The sequence below is a fragment of the Callithrix jacchus genome, chromosome 9 (assembly GCF_049354715.1).
Source record: "Callithrix jacchus isolate 240 chromosome 9, calJac240_pri, whole genome shotgun sequence".
Lineage (NCBI taxonomy): Eukaryota > Metazoa > Chordata > Mammalia > Primates > Cebidae > Callithrix > Callithrix jacchus.
Genome location: NC_133510.1, coordinates 36,935,949 through 36,959,261, shown reverse-complemented (window position 1 = coordinate 36,959,261; position 23,313 = coordinate 36,935,949). Strand labels below are relative to the sequence as shown.

Genomic DNA, 23,313 nt, shown 5'->3' with positions numbered 1-23,313 from the left:
CCAATTTTTTACCATAAATATATGTTTCTTTTACTAGGAATAACACATTGCTAAGATAAATTTTAAAAACCAATCACAGGTATAATACACACAACTAGTGAGCTATTATACTATTTCCATAAATATGTATGTAGATATCCTAAGATATCACAATAAAATAAAAATAATAATAATAAGTCTGTTTTTCAGGTTAAATATATGTGAGTATTCTAAAAAATGGAAAATTAAAAGGAATTAAAGTGATAGCAAAGATGCTACATGAACTAAGAGGATAGACTTGTTACTCTTCTCGATAATCTTCTGCGGGTAACCCTTTCTAGCCCTAATTGTTTGAATTTTTCAGCAACCATACAAAATGGAGATGTTCTTAACCAAATACATGCAAAAGGTAAAACGATAGTTATTTAATTCCATTTTGTAATATGCTTTCACATTTCAAACATTATACTGTTTCTGTAAAAATTGCTTCAACTTCAATTAGGAAGTTGAGGAAGTTAAAATACATTCATTTACTTAACATTCATTTATGTTACTTTATATTTTCCTGTCACACTGAAATAAATGTTCCTGGAACAGACAAGTTATGAGTATCAGGTAATGAATGAAGAGCAGGACATGAATATAAAAATCAGAGCTAAATAACTGAAAAGGAGCTCAGAGAAGGAGCTCAGGGGAGTAACAAAGCTTATAGAATCTCCAATGTTGAAATCAAATTAAAATATAGAGATGAATCTCTAAATTAAATATTTCATCTGGAAATCATAGAATTGCAATTCAGGGCATATACACAGACCATGGTGATCTTCATTCAATATGTACAAAAAACAAAGAGAAGTTTGGGAGATTTATCAGAAAGAGAAATGCTATATATTGTTTTGAAAGAAAACTCATTGGCACTAGAGAAACATTTGGGAGCTCGCGAAAGTGGCAATTGGTGTGTGATGGTGGTAGATAGAACTAGTCTTAGAGTCATGGCCGGTCATAATTGGTCTTTAGGATTACAGTAAACAGTTTCAGCAACTGGCCTTGTAGAAAATTCAATTCATGGAGCAGGTGCTATTACTGCTTTTTCCCCCTGGCCTCTTGACTCTGAATTAGTTGGGTATGACGCGAATGACCCAATTCATATAATCAACTTTCACACCAAGTTATGTCAAAGATTTAGAACCAGACAGTGAGCAGTCCTGTCCACATCCTATAATCTTAAAAATTAACTCTGAGTAATTTGTCCTCTGAAAATGCAAAGTATATATAAATATATATTACAAAAAGATTTGCAACCAAGGAAACTCACTGCAGCATAGACATAGTTGGAAAAATGGAATCAGCCAAATGCCCATCAGTAAGTGTTTGTTTAAATAAATGACAGTTCTTTTGAACAAAAGAAATTATATAACCTTTAAAATGAATGTGGTATATGTATAGTTAGTGGCATAAAAGGATATCGGCAAAATAGAAGGTGAAGGAAAATACATATATTGCAATTCCTGTATGCATATGTGTATGCTTAAAGAAAAAAAGATTTCCCAGCATATACATTGAATCATTTGCAGGTTTGGGAGGTCTTTTTTGTATTAGGATAACAGGAAACTTTCATTTTAAATATCTGTATCAGTTAAAGTTTATAATAAATATTTATTACTTTTGACAGTGCAAACAATGCAGATGCATGAGAAAGGAAGAAAAAGAAAAAAAAAACAGAGGGAACAAGGAATCATAAATGAAACAGAGGCTGGTTTTATTGTAAAGATAAGTCTGGGATTAAGGAGAAAAAATCAAGAGTCCCATGCTGGTGTAAAAGAAAATTCTTAAGCAATTGCTAAGAAGGCCCAGAATAACGGGAGAATTCAGCCACATAGTACATGATTTATATCTGTTTTTGAATGGCAACAACATGTGCAGCCTCTTACAATAAACATAATCAGGAAGTCATTACATTCCATTTCAGTTTCTCTTCTTATGAGCCTCACTTTTATTATTTGGAAAGGGGTTTCTAAAAAGTACAAACCAAATGTGGATGTAATAAATTTTGTTTGATAAATATGACAAATAGTACTCCTGAAGAAAGAAGCTAGGATGTTTTTTAAACACAAACACCTGCAGGTTATTTTACTGTGTATATTTAAGAGGAAAATGAGAAAGATCATTTACAGTAAAGAGCTCTTAGTTTTTACTTTCTGAAGCAAATTATGACTTTTTACAATCAGATATTGATAGTAAAAAGTATTTATAAATTGTAAAAGTATGGTACATCATGATTTTTTCAGCTATTTAAAATAAGACATTTATCTTTTTAGTGTTCATAAATTTCCCTTAATTATTTTAATATTTTAAACATACTTTAGCCACCTCACCACAACAGATTTCCGTTTGACCATATCCAGATACTTCAACAACCACTGCAGTTCGCTTTTGTGGAACAAAATCTCTATAATAATTTAAACAGACTGACTCTAGGTTCTCTGTGGCCAGCAAGTTGGATTTGACAATAATGTTTTAATATGCCAGATTCAGTATCAAAGTAACAAGAATACTTAAAATATTTAAAATGCTGACTCCATTATCCTGGCCCTTGCAAAAATACAAGTCTACCAAGGGATGAAAGGAAGCCATAGTTAGGCAGAGATCCATGTGCTATGCTAAGAAGCTGCTGAGACAAACTTAAAGATCTGAGAGACATCAGCCATCGGAGTAGATGTGATAACTTTGGAGTATACATAGTACTTGTAGGAAATCCACTGAAGCATGGGACACTTGGAAAGAATGTCCGCATACACCGTCCTGCATGGCTAAACTTCTCAATTATTCATTCCACATTTATTCAGACCTACAAAATGCAAAGCACAGGGCTTGCTCGGGACATACTCTGAACAGAATTATGTGGTTTCCTGCTAATATAACCTAGTACTCAGTGCAACCATAGTATGTTAGTTATATTATGTTAGTAATACTGGCTTTAAAAGTCAAATTTTTCTAAATGCAAATTTTAGTAAAACTTACAAGTCAAAACGAAGATTTTCTCTTTCTTCAAAAAAGTAGTCCAGAATAAACTTTCTTACAAAATCAGGGTTTAAAGTATTATCAATTACTTCAGTTCTTCCAAACTGTGGAAAGAAAGAGAATTTAAAATTAAACTCTGTATGGCTTCTTATTAAATGTACAGTACATAACATCACACAGTTCCTTTAAAAAATAAGCAATAAATATTCAAATAATAGAAACGTGTTTAGAGATCAAATCAGCTTTCTTATTTATTCAGGGAAATCAGAAAATAAGCCTTGAGTTCATTCAAAAATCAGCTTCTCCCCAAAATTCATATGACAAACAATAATGCTTCTCCCTCTCCTCTCCCTACTTGACAGTTAAATCCTCTTTTAATGAAAAGAGGCTATTTCTACCTAAAATTTAAACATATTATAAATTATTTTCCTAACCTTGTATATAAGAAAGCCAGGCAATACATATTCTTATAATTGAAGAAATTAGAGTATTCATAACCCTCTTCCACTTTTTATACTAAACAGCCCTATATGCAATACAGTTTATTAGCCATGTTTTGGGGAGAATGCTCTGAAAATCTCCTACATACATATGTCACAACAATCCGTTGTTTCTGATTAATCATGTTTTAATTCTTACTATATCTAGACAGCTAAAATAAGACCTGTTATTCTTGCATGTTTTTAAGCAATGTACTGTGCTTTCGCTTAGAAAAACTACGTTGCTCCATCTTAGGGCAAATGGAAAACAGGAAAAAATATTCCACTTCTAGTCCTCCCTCCTTTCACTGTGAAAGAAGGCCATTAGGCACTTCTCCCAAGGATAGAACACAAATATTAACTTTACATCTCTTTTCTGTCCTTGGCTTACATTCTTCCCTTCCAACTGCCATGGAATTCTAATGAGAGAATTTTAACCTTAGTTCTGAGCAACAGTAAAGCATGCTGTCTTATCAAAGAACCAACTTCTATTAAAGTTCAATTAAATATTATCTTTTTAATAGGAGAATGGAAGAACTGGATTAATCCATTAAAATGTGAAGCTTTCTTAAACTGTAATAATAAAACTATAGTACAAAATATTGATGACACAGGATTTACTAAGGCTACTGTTAACTGATCACCCCTAAAAAGAACTAATTTTCAGAGGCCTATGCCATTGGACAATGTTTTATATCATAGACCAATTGTCATACAGATAAATTATAAGCCAGGTCACTGGGTTATAATAACCTATATTATATTCAAATATAATATAGGAGGCACCTGCCTCCTATTTCAACACTTCAATAATATTGAGATTTACTTTAAACAATGATATTAATTACAGCCACCAATTATTGAGTATTTACTTTGTTTCAAGCACTTTTCACACACTTTAAACATTTACTATAATTCTTCAGGGTAGAACTAGCCCCATCTTAGAGATAAGAAAACTAAGGCAAAGAGTTTCAACCTAAATCACTTTGGCTACAAAATCTGCATTCTTTCTAAGACTCTCCTCTAAGCATAAAACACAGGCCCTGAAGATCCAACAATGAGCCTATCCATTTTAATTTTCTAATTTGAAGGGAGTGGGAATAAGGGAATATACCCAAATTTCCAGGAGCTGGCAGTGCTCACGTACTTCAAGAGAACTGCACAGAGGTCAGTAAGTCAAAGTATAAATCAGAGGGACCCAGCACCCTCCCATTCTTCCTACCGCTGGGAGGAAAGATGGGTTCCAGACCAGAACAGAGAGCACCAAAGCGGTCAATGCACAACACTCTCAAAAGCAGCTCAGCCAGTACCCATGTTCCCAAGTATTTGAATTTTTAACCCAAAGTCACATTCAGAGAGAATTTTTAAAAACGAAGTAAAATTTCCCAGGGTGGGCCCCATTGAGGTACAGCCGGAAACTGCCCAGAGTCTATGAGCCCTTAAAACATACACACACCTGTTTTTAATAGAATGCTGGATCCTCAGCAATAGGAGTGGCTGAGTATACCCTGCTTTCTCTAATGAAGATAAATTTGCAGCCATTAAAATCCTGGTTTTAGCAAATCACCTATAAATGACCATGTCCGTTATGTCTTCTAACACACAGCCCTGAAATCGTAGTTGCTGATATCACCAGTATTGCTAAATACAGTGGTCACTTCTGGCCCTAATCTTGCCAGACCTCTCAGTAGCATGTGACACAGCTGTCCACTCATTCTTTTTGGAAGCCATCTTTCCTGGCTTTTGACACCACATTCCTCTGTGTTTCTCCTATTCTCAGACTCTCAAGCATTTAACATCTCCTTGGCAGAGCTCAGTTCCAGGCACTCTTGTTCTCTCTACAATCACTTTTCTCAAGGGTTTTTTTCACCTGTTCCTGCTATAGTTGGAATGTATCCCTTCCAAAATTCAGTTGTTACCAATGTGACAGTATTAAGAGGTAGAGCATTTAAGAAGTGATTAGGCCATGAGGGCACCTTTCTCATGAATGAAATGAAGGCCCTTATGAAAGAGGCTTCAGATGGCATTCGGCCATCCTTTGTCATTCTGCCTTCCACCATTCCACCATGTGAGGAAACAGCAAGAATGCCCTCACCAGATGCCAGTGCCTTGATCTTGGGCTTCCCAGACTTCAGAACTGTGAGAAAATAAATTTCTCTTCTTTATAAATTACTGGACTCAGGTATTGTGTTATAGCAGCACAAAACAGACCAGGATAATTTCTTTGGCTTTAAATCTCATCTACATGATAACTTTCAAAGATATGTCATCAGCCCCTAGACTGACTTCTAAGTACAGACTCAAATATACAACTGCTTTCTTAACTTAAATATATCCCTCAAAAGTATCATCCAAACATAAACTAATTATTTTATACACAACCATCACCCAAATACTGTGCTTACCAGGTCTACTTCTTGTCAATAAATGCTACCACTATTCACTTGATTTATCAGGCTGTAAATGAAAGTCATCAATCTCAAGTCTTTCTTTTTAATCTGCCAACTCCTATTCATTACTACCTCATAAGTTATCAATTCTAACTCCAAAACATGCCTTACAGCTGTTTACTTCTCTCCATAGCTCCTATCATCAGCCTAATTCAAGCTTTTCATTTCTCTCATGGTCTACCCCAAGGGCCTCCCAACATACATCTCTGCTTCTTCTCTTGTTCTCCTTCCAATTCATCTTCTATCTGATATCCAGAGTGATCTTCTGAATAATATAAACATGGCCATGTCATTTCACCAGGCTAAAAAATTTTAATGGCTTCCCATAGTACTTACAATAAAATCTCTTTTCTTTGGTCCACAAGAGCTGGCTCCTATCTTCCTCTGTAACCTCATCATAAGTGGTATCCCTTCTTTCTCTCTGCTCCAGCCTCCCGGCCTCCTTGTAGGCCCTTTACACAGCAAACCCTTTCCCACCTCATGGCCTTTGCACCTGCTATTTCCTCTTACCAAAATATTCTTAACCCCATTCTCGAATGGCTTTTTCTCATCCATTAAGCCTCTATTTAAATGTCAGCACTCCAACTCTAAACATCAATCTGAAAGTGATGTTTCGTTTCGCTTTGCTTTTTTGAGACAAAGTCTTGCTTTGTCACCCAGGCTGGAGTGCAGTGGCATGATCTTGGCTCACTGCAACCTCTGCCTCCCAGATTCAAGTGATTCTCCTGCCTCAGCCTCCTGAGTAGCTGGGATTACAGGCATGCATGCCATCATGCCTGGCTAATTTTTGTATTTTTAGTAGAGACAGGGTTTTAGCATGTTGGTTAGGCTGGTCTTCAACTCCTCATCTGCACAACTTGGCCTCCCAAAGTTCTGAGATTACAGGTGTGAGGCACAGAGCCCAGCCAGGTTCTCTATTCTTAAAGTTAGTCTCTCTAACAGCACCTGTCTTTCCCCTTAATAAAACTTATATTTTAGAACTGTACATTTAAGTGTTTATGTTTCCCCCACTAGACAGTAAGCTTCATGAATGTACAGGACACAGATATGTTTCATTTACACCTGAATAAAATTGAACAAATGGTTAAATAAGGGAGATCTGAGATACATTGTTCAAAAAATAATGAAGGAATTTTGGTAAATGTATAGTATAATACCAATTTGATTAAAATATAAGCATATATATGCTTATATATACATAGATAAAAATAAAAAATGGTGTACCAGAATGTAACAATTATCTAATTTTTTTTAAATGTGTTATACATTTCTGGGTTTTCCCAATTTCTTGCAATGAATACAATTTACTTTTAAAATCAGAAACAAACTTTCAGCCAATGTTCCTGTTTTTAATTCATTTTATTATAAAAAGTGAAAACTAGAAATAATAAGAAATCTACAGATATGTTATGGCTAGTTCACCTCATGAGAAATACATTGGTTATTTCCCAGAGACTGGAATATACAACCTATCAACCAAGTTATTATTTTTGACTTGAAATACAATTTATATCTTAGCTAATATCTTACACTGCTCAATAAATAATTTCTAATTCTTTGGAAAGTGTGAAGTTGTATATCATTCTATACCCATCAGAGAGGTGTAAAATTTTGAGGAAAGGCAATTATTAATAATATTTGTTGATGTTATACACCCAGAAACAGCTACATTTTAAAAGAATTTTAACTTGCATCCTAAAAGTTGTGTTCTGAATATCAATAATACTAGATTATCAAAAGTACCTATGAACCTAATTACAATACCCTCTGGCACAGTGTATATATACAAATACATGGATAGCCAAGCACTTTTACATAATGATACTGTATTAAGTTTTCATGGTCTTATAATTAAAAAACTATTCTTTAATTCACCAAGTATGAAAATTTCAGTTATTTGAAAAAAAAAGTATTAACTTAAATTTGTTAAAACCATAAAACACTTTTCCTTTTAAAACTCCAAGCAAAAAAAGAAAAACAATTCACAATCAAGTCTTTCAAAGTTTTCCTTTGTCTTATGCTTGAGCTAATTGGATAAATAGCTACTTTTCCAATTTAGGAACAAATCTTGCAGAAAATGATAGAATAGAAATACTCCTCATTTCCAAATCAACTAATTATTAAACTACTTCAGAGAAGCAGTACTGGAAAGAACATTCAGTAACTTCATCTATTTATGGCACCAAGCAGATGAACTCTGTTTTGATAAAAATGTTCACAAAGTTTTAATATATTAGAAGGCCCAGCACAACTACCCAGTCTCACATTCAGTTGCCAACTGAAGTGAAGTGATGAAGGAAAAAGGTCATCTGAACCACTGCACATCTTTAATTCAATTATTTTGTTATAATTAAATCTCAGTGGCCATGATACACAGGCCATCATTTCCAGAGATTAGACAAGAATAAATTACACGAGTACAGCAGGCAGAATATTCTGACATAATATTAAGATAAATTTAATCTAAAAGCTCAATTTAGGACTATAAATATCCATCTTACATGAAGGATACCAAGCACACGAATACACATAGCCACGCACAGAAAGAAGGTTTAGATTTTCAGACTCTTCCTCTTGGAAATGAAACACTGGCCTCATCAAAACATCCACAGCTCTCTTCTAAGAGCAACAGATTCAGTTCTGTTATATAATTCATTATGCAAGCCATTTTTTTCACAATTCAATAATCTGAAACTTACTTTATTATAACAAGTAGAATACCTGAAGGCTTTATCTAGATCTTATATTATTACAGATCAATGAGATATAGCTATAGATATAAAAATACATGTACATACTACAGAGAAAGAGAGAGAGAGAGAGAAGTTAAATGACTTCCTTCTGATCTTCTTGGTTAAGACAAAATATTTCACATAAGGGACTGCCATTTAATTTTTAGGATCTTCTGATTTTAGGAACTTACCTAAATCATTAACCACCAACAAATGAATACCTACATCATGTCTCTATAATTTTCACACACAAAATATAGAAAGAACTGCAGTCTACCAGCATTTAAAATTATATTATAGTGTTTTAGAACTTTTCTGAAGGAAAATAAAAACCGATTCAGTTTATCCAACAGATCCTTATTGGGAACTATGAATTAAATTTATAACATATCAGTTAGATGTTCTTGTATATGAGACAAAATATATTTAAATGAACTGGGCAGACTATTCTAAGTTAGATGGTTATCTAAATCCAATTGAAAATAAACTTGAAAAAACATAATGTATTCACACCAAACCTGAAGTATTTGAACATCTCAAAACAGTTCACACAGATGCTCTATAAATTTTGTTAAGTAGCATTCATTACCAAGTAAACAACAATGAATTTCATAAAATCAAAACAAACTTTTGATGGATTATCTTTAAAAATCTTCCAAGCAATAATTCTTAGATTTTCTAGAATTATTAAATTCCATTGTTCCCTTTGTCAAAGTTTTTATAATACTGTCTCTTTTTCCTGAAAGTACTGCATAAAATATAATCTTTAGGCATAGTTTGAGCACTAATATTTTCAAATTATCAATGCTTATTTTTGTTAGCTTTATTTAATTTTGTACTAAGAATTTTGCAGAAAAACAAGAAACACTGCAAAACGAAGCCTGAAAATTATTTTCATTCATGAGTGATCAGAACAAACTTTTTTACTCTGCCAATGACAAATTAGGTTGTTTTACACCAACTCTTCCCCTGAGAACAATTGGAAAAGGTGGACAAAATAGTGTTAAAAATCATTTTGGGGGCCAGGCACGGTGGCTCACGCCTGTAATCCCAGCACTTTGGGAGGCCGAGGCGGGTGGCACACGAGGTCAAGAGATCGAGACCATCCTGGTCAACACAGTGAAACCCCGTCTCTACTAAAAATACAAAAAATTAGCTGGGCACAGTGGCGCGAGCCTGTAATCCCAGCTACTCAGGAGGCTGAGGCAGGAGAATTTGCCTGAACCCAGGAGGCGGAGGTTGCGGTGAGCCGAGATCGCGCCATTGCACTCCAGCCTGGGTAACAAGAGTGAAACTCCACCTCAAAAAAAAAAAAAAAAATCATTTTAGAAGCACTAGAGACTTAACAAAAGGTTATAATTTATGGAACAAAAAAACATGAAGAAAAGAGAGTCAGTAGAGGCTCTTTTTGAAAAAATAAAAAGGCCAAACTACGCAGAGGTTTTAAAAGTGTACATGCATTTTCACTCTATATTTCTTTCCCTCCATTTTTTAATATGGCTAAACCTTTTAAAAATGAGAGAGAAAAATTAAAAAACAAAAAATAAATCAACAAAGGGCTGGGATCCCAAAGGGCTAGAACTGAGATGGATGAATCAGAACAACCCTTAGGAGCAATGAAAACCAGATTAGAGTCATTCAAATGTTTAAGGAATTAAGATGACTTTTTACTAGCCTTTCTAAATCTTCAGAAGTAAAAGTAAATCCACTCTAGAAAAATACAAAATCATTCAAACCTTTAAATTACCCCTAATTTGTCATGCACCATATGCAGCAATTATCATCAGAAATGAGAATTTCTGCTTCCAGCTCTATGTAGTAGATCACAGTAGCATGTGGCAGACCAAGGTCTCAAATAAACTTAACATTATACCTCAAATAACTAAAAGAAAAAGAAAAAACTAAGACCAAAGTCTGTAGAAAAAAAAAAGAAAGATCAGAGAAGAATAAACAAGAGTAGAAAGAAGAAAAGATCAATAGAAAGAAAAGATCAATAAAATTAAGAACTGATTTTTTGAAAAGGTAAACAAACTTGACAAACCTTTAGTCAGACAGAAAAAAAAGAGAAGACAAATACGTAAATTCAGAAATGAAAGAGGAGACATTATAACTGATACCACAGAAATACAATCATAAAAGACTACTATAAACAATTAGGTACCTACAAATTTGATAACCTAGGTAAAATGAATATATTCACAGAAACATACAACCCACAAAGACTGAATAAAAAAAAAGATAGAAAACCTAAACAAGCAAATAATGAGTAAAAAGTTTAAATCAATAATAATAATAAATCCCATCAAAGGGAAAACAAGGCTTACATAGAATTCTACCAAATATTTAACGAAAAAATACAGGTTGATTATCCCATATCTGAAATGCTTGGAACAAGAAGTGTTTCACATTTCAGAATTTTTCAAATTTTGGAATATTGCATATACATATTAAGATATCTTGGGAATGGGACCCAAGTTTAAACATGAATCGCCTTCGTTTTATGCTTTAGTATGTGTCTTACTTATGCGTCAGTGTATGTCTTATACACATATGCTGAAGGCAATCTTATACAATATCTTTAATAATTTTGTTCATGAAACAAAGTTTTGATTGCATTTTACGGTGACCCATCAGATGAGGTCACATGTAAAATTTTCCACTTGTGGCATTATGCCAACCCTCAGAAAGTTTCAAATTTTGGAGTATTTTGGATTTTGAGCTTTCAGATTAGGGAGAATCAGTATGTAATACCAATCCTTCTCAAACTCTTCCAAAAATTGACGAAAAGGGAATGCTTCCAAACTCTTTACAAGTCCAGCATTACCCTGTGTGGTGGGTTAATACTGAATGTCAACTCGGTTGGATTGAAAGATCCAAAGTATTATTTCTGGGTGTGTCTGTGAGGGTGTTGCCAAAGGAGATTAACATTTGAGTCAGTGAACTGGGAGAAGCAGGCTCACCCTCAATCTGGGTGAACACCATCTAATCAGCTACCAGCACTGCTAGAATAAAGCAGGCAGGAGAAGATGGAAAAGCAGACCTGCTGAGTCTTCCGGCCTTCATCTTTTTCTCATGTTGGATGATTCCTCCTCTCAAACATCAGACTCCAAGTTCTTCAGTTTTTGGACTCTTGTACTTACACCAGTGGTATGCCAGGGGCTCTCAGCACTGTTGGTTTCCCTACTTTTGAAGTTTTGGGACTTGGACTGGCCTCCTTGCTCCTCAGCTCGCAGGTGGCCATTTGTGGGACTTCACCTGGTGACTGTGTAAGTCAATACTCTTTAAGAAACTCCCCTACATACATACATCTATCCTATCAGTTCTGTTCCCCTAGAGAATCCTGACTTATATACCCTGATACCAAAGCCAGATAAAAATATTATAAGAAAACTACAGGCAGCTATCTCTGATGATCACAGGTGCAAAAATCTTTAACAATGTACTATCAGCGTGAATTCAAGGATCATTAAAAGGATCATTTATCATAATAAATGGGATTTATCCCAGGGATGTAAGGATGGTTCAACATACACAACTCCATAAGGATGATACACTACATTAACACAATTAAATATAAAAACCATATGATCACCTCAATGGATGCCAAAAAGCTTTTAACAAAATTCAAGAATGTTTCCAGATAAAAATTCAAAACAAGTTTTAAAGGAATATACAATAAAAGACATATATGAAAAGCCCACGGCTAACATCATACTGAAAGCTTTTCCTCTAATTTAGGAACAAGACAAGGATGCTCAATCTCACACTTCTACTCATCATAGGACTGCAAACTCTAGCTAGAGCAATTAGACAAGAAAAAGAAAAAAAAGGCATGCAAATTGGAATGGAAGAAGTGAAACTGTTTCTATTTGCTAGTGATGCGATCTTATATAGAGAAAGTTCTAAAGACTCCACCAATAAACTGATTCAACTGATAAAGTCAGTAAAGTTACGGGATACAAAATTACACAAAAATCAACAGTGCTTCTTTACATTAACAACAAATTATCTGAAAAAGAAATTAAGAAAATCCCATTCACAATAATATGAAGAAAAAACAGCACACAAAATACTTAGGAGTAAATTTAACCAAAAAGGTGAAAAATCCAACAAAACACTAATGAAAGAAATAATTATGACACAAATAAATGGTAAACTATTCTACGTTCATGGACTGAAAATGCAATATAGTTAAAATAGTCATATTAGCTAAGTGATGCAATCTCTATCAAAATTCCAAGTCATTTTTCACAGAAATAGAAAATAGAATCCTAAATTTCATATAGAACCACAAAAGATCCCATATAGCCAAAGTAACATTGAGACAAAAAAGAACAAAGCTGAAGGCATCACACCACTTGACTTCAAAATCAAGTAAAATGCTATAGTTACCAACACAACATGTTATTGGCATAAAAACAGATAATGACCCATGAAGTGGGAGAGTCCAGAAATAAATCCATGCATTTACAATACAGAATGCGGAAAGGGGAGATGTTGACCTAAGTGTGCAAAATCTCAGTTAGACAGGAGGAATAAGTTTTAATGATCTACCATAGGAAAAGGTGACTATAATAATGGTATCTCTTCTGATAAGCTTGTATTGACCTAATTTGGTTTATGATGTGTCAGAGCTAATTCATGTTCAGGGTAAGCTGTTGTACCTACCAACAGATTTCCTGGTTGGGTATGCAAATGGTTATTTTCTTTTTATTGTTGTTAATTGGGACTTTCTGTTAATGAAAAGCACTATTTCCAAGATTAATAGTGTTCTATGCACAATAAAGCACCTAAAAACACTGCTTGATGTTATAAATTTTCACACAGAAGTGAAAATTTAGCCATGGTTTTGTGTGGCATCATAGTTATGTCCGTAAAGTTTATTTAGGTCATAGAATATCCTAAAGTATCGCATAGTTAAATTTTTCAGTCAATGAAGACTGGGAGGGAATGTCAGTGAATTGGCTTGAATGTTCTGTGGCAATCCACAAGTCTAGCCAAATATTGAAATAGGAGTTTAGGGTATAATTTGCCTTGTGATGTTTGGCAGTCACTGTTTATACTTTAAAGGTTATATTTTAAGCTATTTGGGATTACTGTTGGGAGGATCACTAGATTTATGGAGGAATTAGTCACAAATGACTTATAGAGAATACTGTCTTATAGTTCATTTCATCATTTTCTGTTGCAGGAAGCCACTCCACCACAGAATGCTAATATGCCAGTGGTACCCAGTACCTTTTGTATATAGGTTATTGCAAATATTGTTCTGAAATGCTTAACTTCAGAATTACCTTTTTTAAAGTAAATGATTGTTCTAAATCTATTTTGTAAAAATATAAAGTACAATAGAATTTCTGGAGTACAGATTAAACTATTTGCACTAACACACGTAATGTGCATGATTTAATAAAATAACTTTACTCTCCCTAAAAAAAAAAAAAAATTGCTGAGAAGATTTTAAATGTTTTCACCACAAAAAGAATAAGTAAGTGAGTTGCTGGATTTCCTAAACAACTTGATTTAATTATTCCATTATGTAAACATATCAAAATATCACATTGCATCCCATAAATATATAATATACAATTATTATTTGTCAATTAAAAGCTAACACAAAAACTCCAAAATTCAATGAAACAACTAAAAAGGAAAGAGGTAAAAGGGGACCAAAGAACAAACAAAACAACTGCCAAGCCCTTATCTAAAATGATTTTTAAAAAAGAGAAATCACAAATAAATAAAATCATAAATAAAAGAGAAAGCATTATAAGTGATGCTACAGAAATAAAAAAGATCGTAAGGAACTATTATGAACAACTTTAGCCAACAAATTGAATAACCTAGAAAAAATGGAAAAATTCCTAGAAACGTATAAACCTACGAAGACTGAATCATGAAAAGACAGGAAACTTGAACAGACCAATAATGAATAAGAGATTGAAGCAGTAATCAACAACCTCAAAAGCAGTAATCAAAAAGAAAAGCCTAGGACTTGATGGCTTCTCTGATGAATGCTACCAAACATTTAAATAAGAATCAATATCAATCTTTCTGAAACTCTTCCCAAGATATTAAGAAAAAGAAACACCTTCGGACTCATTTTATGAAGCCAGCATTATCATCATACCAAAGCCAGACAAGAGCACAACTAGAAAAGAAAATTATAGGCCAACATCCTTGATCCATGCGGATGTAAAAATCCTCAACAAATAAACCAAATAAAACAAATAAACCAAATTCAACAGCACGTTAAAAGGATCATCCTGGTCTATAATCCTCACTAGCTATACACGTGATGTCACCAACTAATGGCAGAATCTTAGATTTTTCTTAGTTTTCCTATAATATTATGAATTGATAAAATAAATTTGACAGTAATGTTTTAAAATTTTTCAAAATGCCTACTTAAAATTGAAGTTTTTATAATGCCCATAAAATAAAAATACAAGTAAGTTGGACATTGTTCTGTACTTCATGTTCCACTGCAAGAAACTGATCATCACATTTAAAACTTGGGAGAAGACAGCTACTGTATCAATGATTAACAGTAGAATAAAATTTTATGCTACAGTTTTTCAATATACATGTACTATCACAAAATCTAATGTTGTGATGTATCTTTATTTAAAACTTTAAATGCATCACATTTAAGGGAAATTGTGACTGCCTCAGGTTTCTAACTGGACTATACTATGAGTATCAGGGTTTTATATTATGGTAAAAATAAATGACTTTTATTTGGAAATAAATTATGAGAGAAGATATTTACCTTAATCTTATTATCTTTTTCTTAATTTTTGAAATAATGGGCTAGCAAACCTGTATCGGCAATCTTCAAATTTTTCCTTCAAATGTTACTGATTCATATAGCAAAACCCTGCCAAACACTGATTTAACATATATAAATGTTAACAAAATATATCAGTATTATTCATGCCAATGAAGCCTTTCCACAAGAAAAAGATATACCTAATTAAAGTCATGGATACAACTCAAATAATTCATATTTTATTTTGTAATATATTCAGCAGTACATAAATATATTGACTATAAATAAACCATAGATTGCAGTCACTGTTTATTGATTGGCTTAAGGATGGATGGGACTTTCACTTCCAGAAAGATGGAGCTGTTTCTCTATTTTTTTTTTTTTTCCCGAGATAGAGTTTCGCTCTTGTTACCCCGGCTGGAGTGCAATTGCATGACCTTGGCTCACCGCAACCTCTGCCTCCTGGGTTCAGGCAATTCTCCTGACTCAGCCTCCTGAGTAGCTGGGATTACAGGACACACCACCATGCCCAGCTAATTTTTTGTATTTTTAGTAGAGACGGGGCGGTGGCTCACGCCTGTAATCCCAGCACTTTGGGAGGCTGAGGCGAGTAGATCCCGAGGGCAAGAGATCGAGACCATCCTGGTCAACATGTGTCTCTATTTTTATAGTTATTTCTTTACATTATCAATATAGATATTCTGGTTGTAATAATGTACTAGAGTTTTTACGATATTACCATTCGTGGAAAGTAAGTAAACAGGACATAGAATTTCTCTCTATTATTTCTTGTGTAAGGACAAATACAAATAAAAAATTAAAAATAAGAGGCTTAATTCTCCCTGTTGATAATAAGATAAAATATTTCACTCCCTCCTTTTATTCAGAGCATTTACTTTGGGAAACATGTAATTACAAGTTGTTTCTCTCTTTGAAATGTATATAAATCCTTTTGAAAACTCTGGCCAGGAATGTCTTTCTCAAGAACATAGGAGCCATCTTTATATAATGTAAACATCAAAATAAACTGCACCTCTGTCTCTCAGTTTCTGTGGGAAAGTAGGAGCCTAATGTTGGTACAGTCATTGTTACAAGCTGCAAAACTATGTCTTGTCCTAAAGACAGGAAGTTTGTTTTTCTTTGACATATAGCCAATTACCTAACATAGATGGTTATGATGCAGGTCAGGAGAGCCTCCAAACTGGGGCTTAGCCTAGGAGGGTTCTTGGCTTCACCCAGAAAAGAATGCAAGGGCAAGCTGGTGATGTTAAACAGCAACTTTTATTGAAGTGTCAGTGTACAGCAGCAGCAGAGTTACTGCTCTTTCCAAGCAGGGCTACCCCATAGGCAGTGTGCCAAAGTAGCAGCCGAAAGGTCGTTCATTTTTAACTACATGCAAATTAAGGAGAAGGTTATGCAGAAATTTCTAGGAAAAGGTTGGAAACGTCTAGATCATGAGGCTGCAGCCATGTAAAGGGGAAATAAATTCTAGGTGTTCTCATGGCAATGGTAAACAGACATGGCACACTGGTAGACATCTTATGTAAAGCTGCTTCCACACCAGCCCTGTTTTTGCTAGTCCTTAATTTGGTCTGGTGTCCAAGCCCTACCTCTGGAGTCAAGTCCCAACTCCCACCTCAGTTACACTATGAGCAAATGATATTTTTTCCTGTGATACAAGAATGATTCAAAAAAAGCAAATCAATTAATACAATATACAATAAAACAGATTAAAAGATAAAATAACAGCACCATCTCAACAGACACAGAAAAAGTACTGAACAAAATTCTATAACCTTTCATGAGGAAAATACTTAATAAAAAAAAAATAGAAAGGCTCTACCTAAACAAAATAAAAGCCATATAAATAAAGCGTACAGCTAACATTATACTCAATGGTGAAGAACTGAAAGCTTTTCTCCCAAAAGCAGGAAAAAGGCAAGAATGACAATTATCACAACTTCGAATCAACATGGTATAAAAACCCTAGCCAGAGCAATTAGGCATGAAAAAGAAATAAAAGGTTTCCAAATCAAAACGGAGGAAGTAAAATTATCTTTGTTTCCAAGTGACCTTAAACTTAAAAAAAATCTCAAAGCCTCCACAAAAACTGTTAGAAATAATAAACACATTCATAAGTTACAGATACAAACTCTATATACAAAAACCAGTTATGCTTTTATACATCAGCAATGAACCATTCAAAAGGAAACCTAGGAAACAATTTCCAATAGAATAAAAAAAAATAAAATACTCGGTAACAAACTTAACTAAGAAGGTAAAAGACCTGTACACTGAATACAAATCATTGACAAAAGGAATAAGAAAGGCAAAAAGAAATGGAAAAATCTCTCATGTTAATGGATTGAAAGATACAATATAATCAAAATAATCATACCACACAAAGTGATCTTGATCTTTGATTTGATGTAATAATTATCAAAATCCTAATGACATATTTTACAAAAATAGACAAAACAATTTTAAAATTTATATGGAACCACAAAAGATCCTGAACAGCTAAAGCAATGTTAAAAAGGAACAGAGCTAAAGGTATCACACTTCTTGATTTCAAAATGTACTAAAAAGTTATAGTCATTAAAATAGCACAGTACTGATACAACAACAGCCAAATGGATCTTTGGAATAGAAGAAAAAGCACATAAATAAATTTACACATAGATGTTTAACTGCTCTTCAACATGAGTGTCAATGCAGAAAAGATAATTTATTCAACAGATGGCATAGAAAAAATGTGATATTCATATACAAATGAACGAAACTGGCCACCTATCCTACACCATACCCAAAAGACTAATCAAAGTGAATTAAAGAAAAAAATGTAAGATGTGGAACTGTAAAACTCCTAGAAGGTGTAAAAGTTTCATGAAATTTGTCTTGAGCCATAAATTTTTTATCATAGCACCAAAAGCACAAGCAGCAAAACCAAAATTAGACAAGTGGGATTAACTCAAATTAAAAAGCTTTTATAGAGCAAAGGAAAGCAGAATCAAAAAGCAACATAAAGAAGGAAAAAATATTCGAGCCCATCTGATAAAGGATTAATAACCAAAATATACAAAGAAATCTGAAACTCAGCAGCAAAAAACCAAATAAGTCAATTAAAAAATAGGCCAAAAAATTTTTCAATGAATATTTCTCCAAAGAAGATACACAAATATTCAAAAGTATATGAAAAGACGTTCAACATCACTCGTCACTGGAGAATTATAAATTGAAGCTTCACTGAGATATTGCCTCATTCCTGTTAGAATGGCTATTAAAAAACAAAAGAATTGTTGTTGAGGATATGGAGAAATTATTATGCACTATTAGTGGAATTGTAAAATGGTGCAGCAATTATGGAGAACAGTATGAAAGTTCCTAAAAACTTAAAAATATTATTATGTGGTCCAGCAATCCCACTTTTGAGTATGTATCTAAAATAACTGAAATAATAATCTTGTAGATACATCTGCACTCCTGTGTTCATTGCAGCATTATTCACCATAGTGTACATACCATGGGACATGATTCAGCCTTTAAAAGGAAGGAAATCCTGCCATTTGTAACAATGTGGTTGCATCTGGAAGACATTATACCAAGTGAAATAAACTAGACACAGAAGGAGAGATACTACATAACACCACTTGTATGATGAACTTAAAATAATCAAATTCATAGAAGAAAAAAATAGAAGAGTAGTTGTCAGCAGCTGAAGGGAGGGGAACCTGGGAATAATCAGTCAAAAGGTATTAAGTTTCAGTTATGAAAAATGAGTAAGTCCCAGAGATCTACTGTACAGCATGGTGCCTATGGTTAACTATACTGTATCCCATACTTAAAAATCTACTAAAAGGGTAGATATTATGTTAAGTGTTCTTATTACAAAAAATTATGTGGCATATATACAATGGAGTAATATTCAGCCTTACAAAAGGAGGTAATTCCGCCATATGCAGCAACATGAATAAACCTGGAGGACATTATATTAACTGAAACAAACAAGTCACAGAAGGACAAATACTGTATAATTCCAATTATATGAGGCATCTAAAATAGTCAAACTTATAGAAACAGCACAGAATGATGGATGGCATCAACTGGTGGGGAGAGAAAAACGGAGGGTTGCTGTTCAATGGGTATAAAGTTTCAGTTATGCAAGATGAGTTAAGTTCTATGCCAATAGTTAATAATACTGTATTGTACACTTAAAATTTTTAAAGGGCATACATTAAGTGTTCTTATCACAAAAAAATCAAAGCAAATCAGAAGGAATATTAAAAACTACTTATTAAACTTTCAAACACAAAAAAATTTGAAACAAAGAACACATGACATATTCAGAATATCAATCTTGAATGACTAATACCATAATACAGTCTAGTAAAAGTACTTAGTATCATTAAAACAAGAAAAATAATCCACTAGTCATTCATGCAGAATGAGTACCTGACTTAAAATTATATTTTCCATCAAACTTTTTGTCAGATATGCTTTTTGACAGAATAAAAGTGCAATAATATATTAAATATATGCAAGGAAGGAAAATGTGATCAAAATATTTTATGTTCTTCAAATATAAAGGACACAAATTGTTATCAACATACAATAACTAGGGAAATATTGTTCCTATGAACTTTTCTAAGGAATCTATTAAAGATTGAATTTTTAACCCAGTTACTAGAGAAATATTGATATATAGAGTAGTGATGAACATTACTTATAGAACTATGACTAAATTATGGCTGAAAGAGATAAAATGAAGGATGTATGGCAATATAATCTGCTCATGTTGGTATAGCATACCATTATTCCAACGAATACATGAAAATCTCCAGTGATCTAGGCACTAAGCATCAAAGAATACTAACATCACAAAAGAGTGAAGATGACATCCTAGCATCAAAATTGAAAGAGCCAAAGGAGCAAGATCGAAAAAACTCAAAACCTAGCAGAAGACAAGATATAACAAAGATCAGAGCAGAACTGAAGGAGATAAGAGACACAAAAAACCCTTCAAAATATCAATAAATCCAGGAGCTGGTTTTTCGAAAAGATCAACAAAATAGAGAGACCACTAGCCAGATTAATTAAAAAGAAAAGAGACAATAACCAAATAGATGCAATAAAAAATGATAAAGGGGATATCACCACAGATTTGACAAAAATTCAAACCATCATCAGAGATTATTACAAACAACTCTATGCACATAAACTAGTAAACCTGGAAGAAATGGATAAATTCCTGGACACTTGCATTCTCCCAAGCCTAAACCAGGAAGAAGTTGAAACCATGAATAGACTAATAACTCGGTCTGAAGTTGAGGTAGCAATTAAGAGCCTACCACCCAAAAAAAGTCCAGGTCCAGATGGGCTCACAGCTGAATTCTACCAGACATACAAAGAGGAACCAGTATCATTCCTTCTGAAACTATTCCAAATAATCCAAAAAGAGGGAATCCTTCCCAAATCATTTTATGAGACCAATATCATCCTGATACCGAAACCCGGAAGAGACTCAGCAAGAAAAGAAAACTTCAGGCCAATATCCATGATGAACATAGATGCAAAAATCTTCAATAAAATACTGGCAAGCTGATTGCCACAGCACATCAAAAATCCACAGCACAGCATTATCCACAATGATCAAGTAGGATTCATCCCAGGGATGCAAGGCTGGTTCAACATACGCAAGTCTATAAATGTAATTCACCACATAAACAGAACCAAAGACAAAAACCACATGATTATCTCAATTGATGCAGAGTAGGCCTTTAACAAAAATTCAACAGCCCTTTATGCTAAAAACCCTCAATAAACTAGGTATTGACGGAACGTATCTCAAAATAATACAAGCTGTTTATGACAAACCAACAGCCAATATCATACTGAATGGGCAAAAACTGGAAGCATTCCCTTTGAAATTTGGCACTAGACAAGGATGCCCTCTCTCACCACTCCTATTCAATATAGTACTGGAAGTTCTAGCCCGAGCAATAAGGCAAGAAAAAGAAATAAAGGGTATTCAAATAGGAAAGGAGAAAGCCAAATTGTCTCTATTTGCAGACGACATGATTGTGTATCTAGAAGACCCCATCATCTCAGCCCAAAATCTCCTGAAACTGATAAGCAACTTCAGCAAAGTCTCAGGACACAAAATCAATGTGCAAAAATCACAAGCATTCCTATACACCAACAACAGAATTAAAGAAATCCAAATCAAGAACGAACTGCCATTCACAATTGCTACAAAGAGAATAAAATACCTAGGAAGACAACTAACAAGGAACATAAAGGATCTCTTCAAGGAGAACTACAAACCACTGCTCAACGAAATCAGAGAGGACACAAACAGATGAAGAAACATTCCATGTTCATGGTTAGGAAGAATCAGTATCCTGAAAATGGCCATACTGCCCCAGGTAATTTACAGATTCAACACTATCCCCATCAGGCTACCAATGACCTACTTCACAGAACTGGAAAAAACCACCTTAAACTTCATATGGAACCAAAAGAGAGCCCGCATAGCCAAGTCAATTCTAAGCAAAAAGAACAAAGCGGGAGGCATCACACTACTGGACTTCAAACTATACTACAAGGCTACAGTAATCAAAAAAGCATGGTACTGGTGCCAAAACAGAGATATAGACCAGTGGAACAGAACAGCAGCCTTGGAGGCAACATAACATATATACAACCATCCAATCTTTGACAAAGCTTACAAAAACAAGCAATGGGGAAAGGACTCCATGTTTAATAAATGGTGTTGGGAAAACTGGCTATCCATGTGCAGAAAGCAGAAACTGGACCCCTTCCTGACACCTTACACTAAAATTAACTCCAGATGAATTAAAGACTTAAACATAAGACCTAACACCATAAAAACCCTAGAAGAGGCCGGGCTTGGTGGCTCACGCCTGTAATCCCAGCACTTTGGGAGGCCGAGGCAGGTGGATCAAGAGGTCAAGATTTCAAACCATCCTGGTCAACATGGTGAAACCCCATCTCTACTAAAAATACAAAAATTAGCTGGGCATGTTGGTGCATGCCTGTAATCCCAGCTACTCAGGAGGCTGAGGCAGGAGAATTGCCTGAACCCAGGAGGCGGAGGTTACCGTGAGCCAAGATTGCGCCATTGCACTCCAGCCTGGGTAACAAGGGTGAAACTCCATCTCAAAAAAAAAAACCCTATAAGAAAATTAGGCAAAACCATTCAGGACATAGGTGTAGGCAAGGACTTCATGACAAAAACACCAAAAGCATTGGCAACAAAAGACAAAATAGACAAATGGGACCTAATCAAACTCCACAGCTTCTGCACGGCAAAAGAAACAGTCATTAAACTGGCAACCAGCAGAATGGGAAAAAGTTTTTGCAGTCTACCCATCTGACAAAGGGCTGATATCCAGAATTTACAAAGAATTAAAACAGATTTAGAAGAAAAAAACAAACAAGCCCATTCAAAAGTGGGCAAAGGATATGAACTGACACTTTACAAAAGAAGACATACATGATGCCAACAAACATATGAAAAAATGCTCATCATCACTGGTCATCAGAGAGATGCAAATCAAAACTACATTGAGATACCATCTCACGCCAGTTAGAATGGCGATCATTAAAAAATCTGGAGACAACAGATGCTGGAGAGGATGTGGAGAAACAGAAACACTTCTACACTGCTGGTGGGAGTGTAAATTAGTTCAACCATTGTAGAAGACAGTGTGGCAATTCCTCAAGGACCTAGAAATAGAAATTCCATTTGACCCAGCAATCCCATTACTGGGTATATATCTAAAGGATTATAAATTGTTCTACCATCAGGACACATGTACACGAATGTTCATTACAGCACAGTTCACAATAGCAAAGAC

General features: G+C 34.3%; 1 protein-coding gene across 3 annotated transcripts in view; it reads right to left on the bottom strand.

Moving 5' to 3' along the window:
* Window positions 1–23,313, bottom strand: part of CPNE8 (copine 8) — a 261,517-nt gene that overhangs the window by 191,168 nt on the left and 47,036 nt on the right. For all 3 annotated transcript variants that reach the window (XM_002752370.6, XM_054238177.2, XM_035255835.3), the window contains exon 4: window positions 3,001–3,104. In XM_002752370.6, coding sequence (XP_002752416.1) covers window positions 3,001–3,104 — 104 coding nt within the window. The remainder of the gene's footprint in view (window positions 1–3,000; window positions 3,105–23,313) is intronic.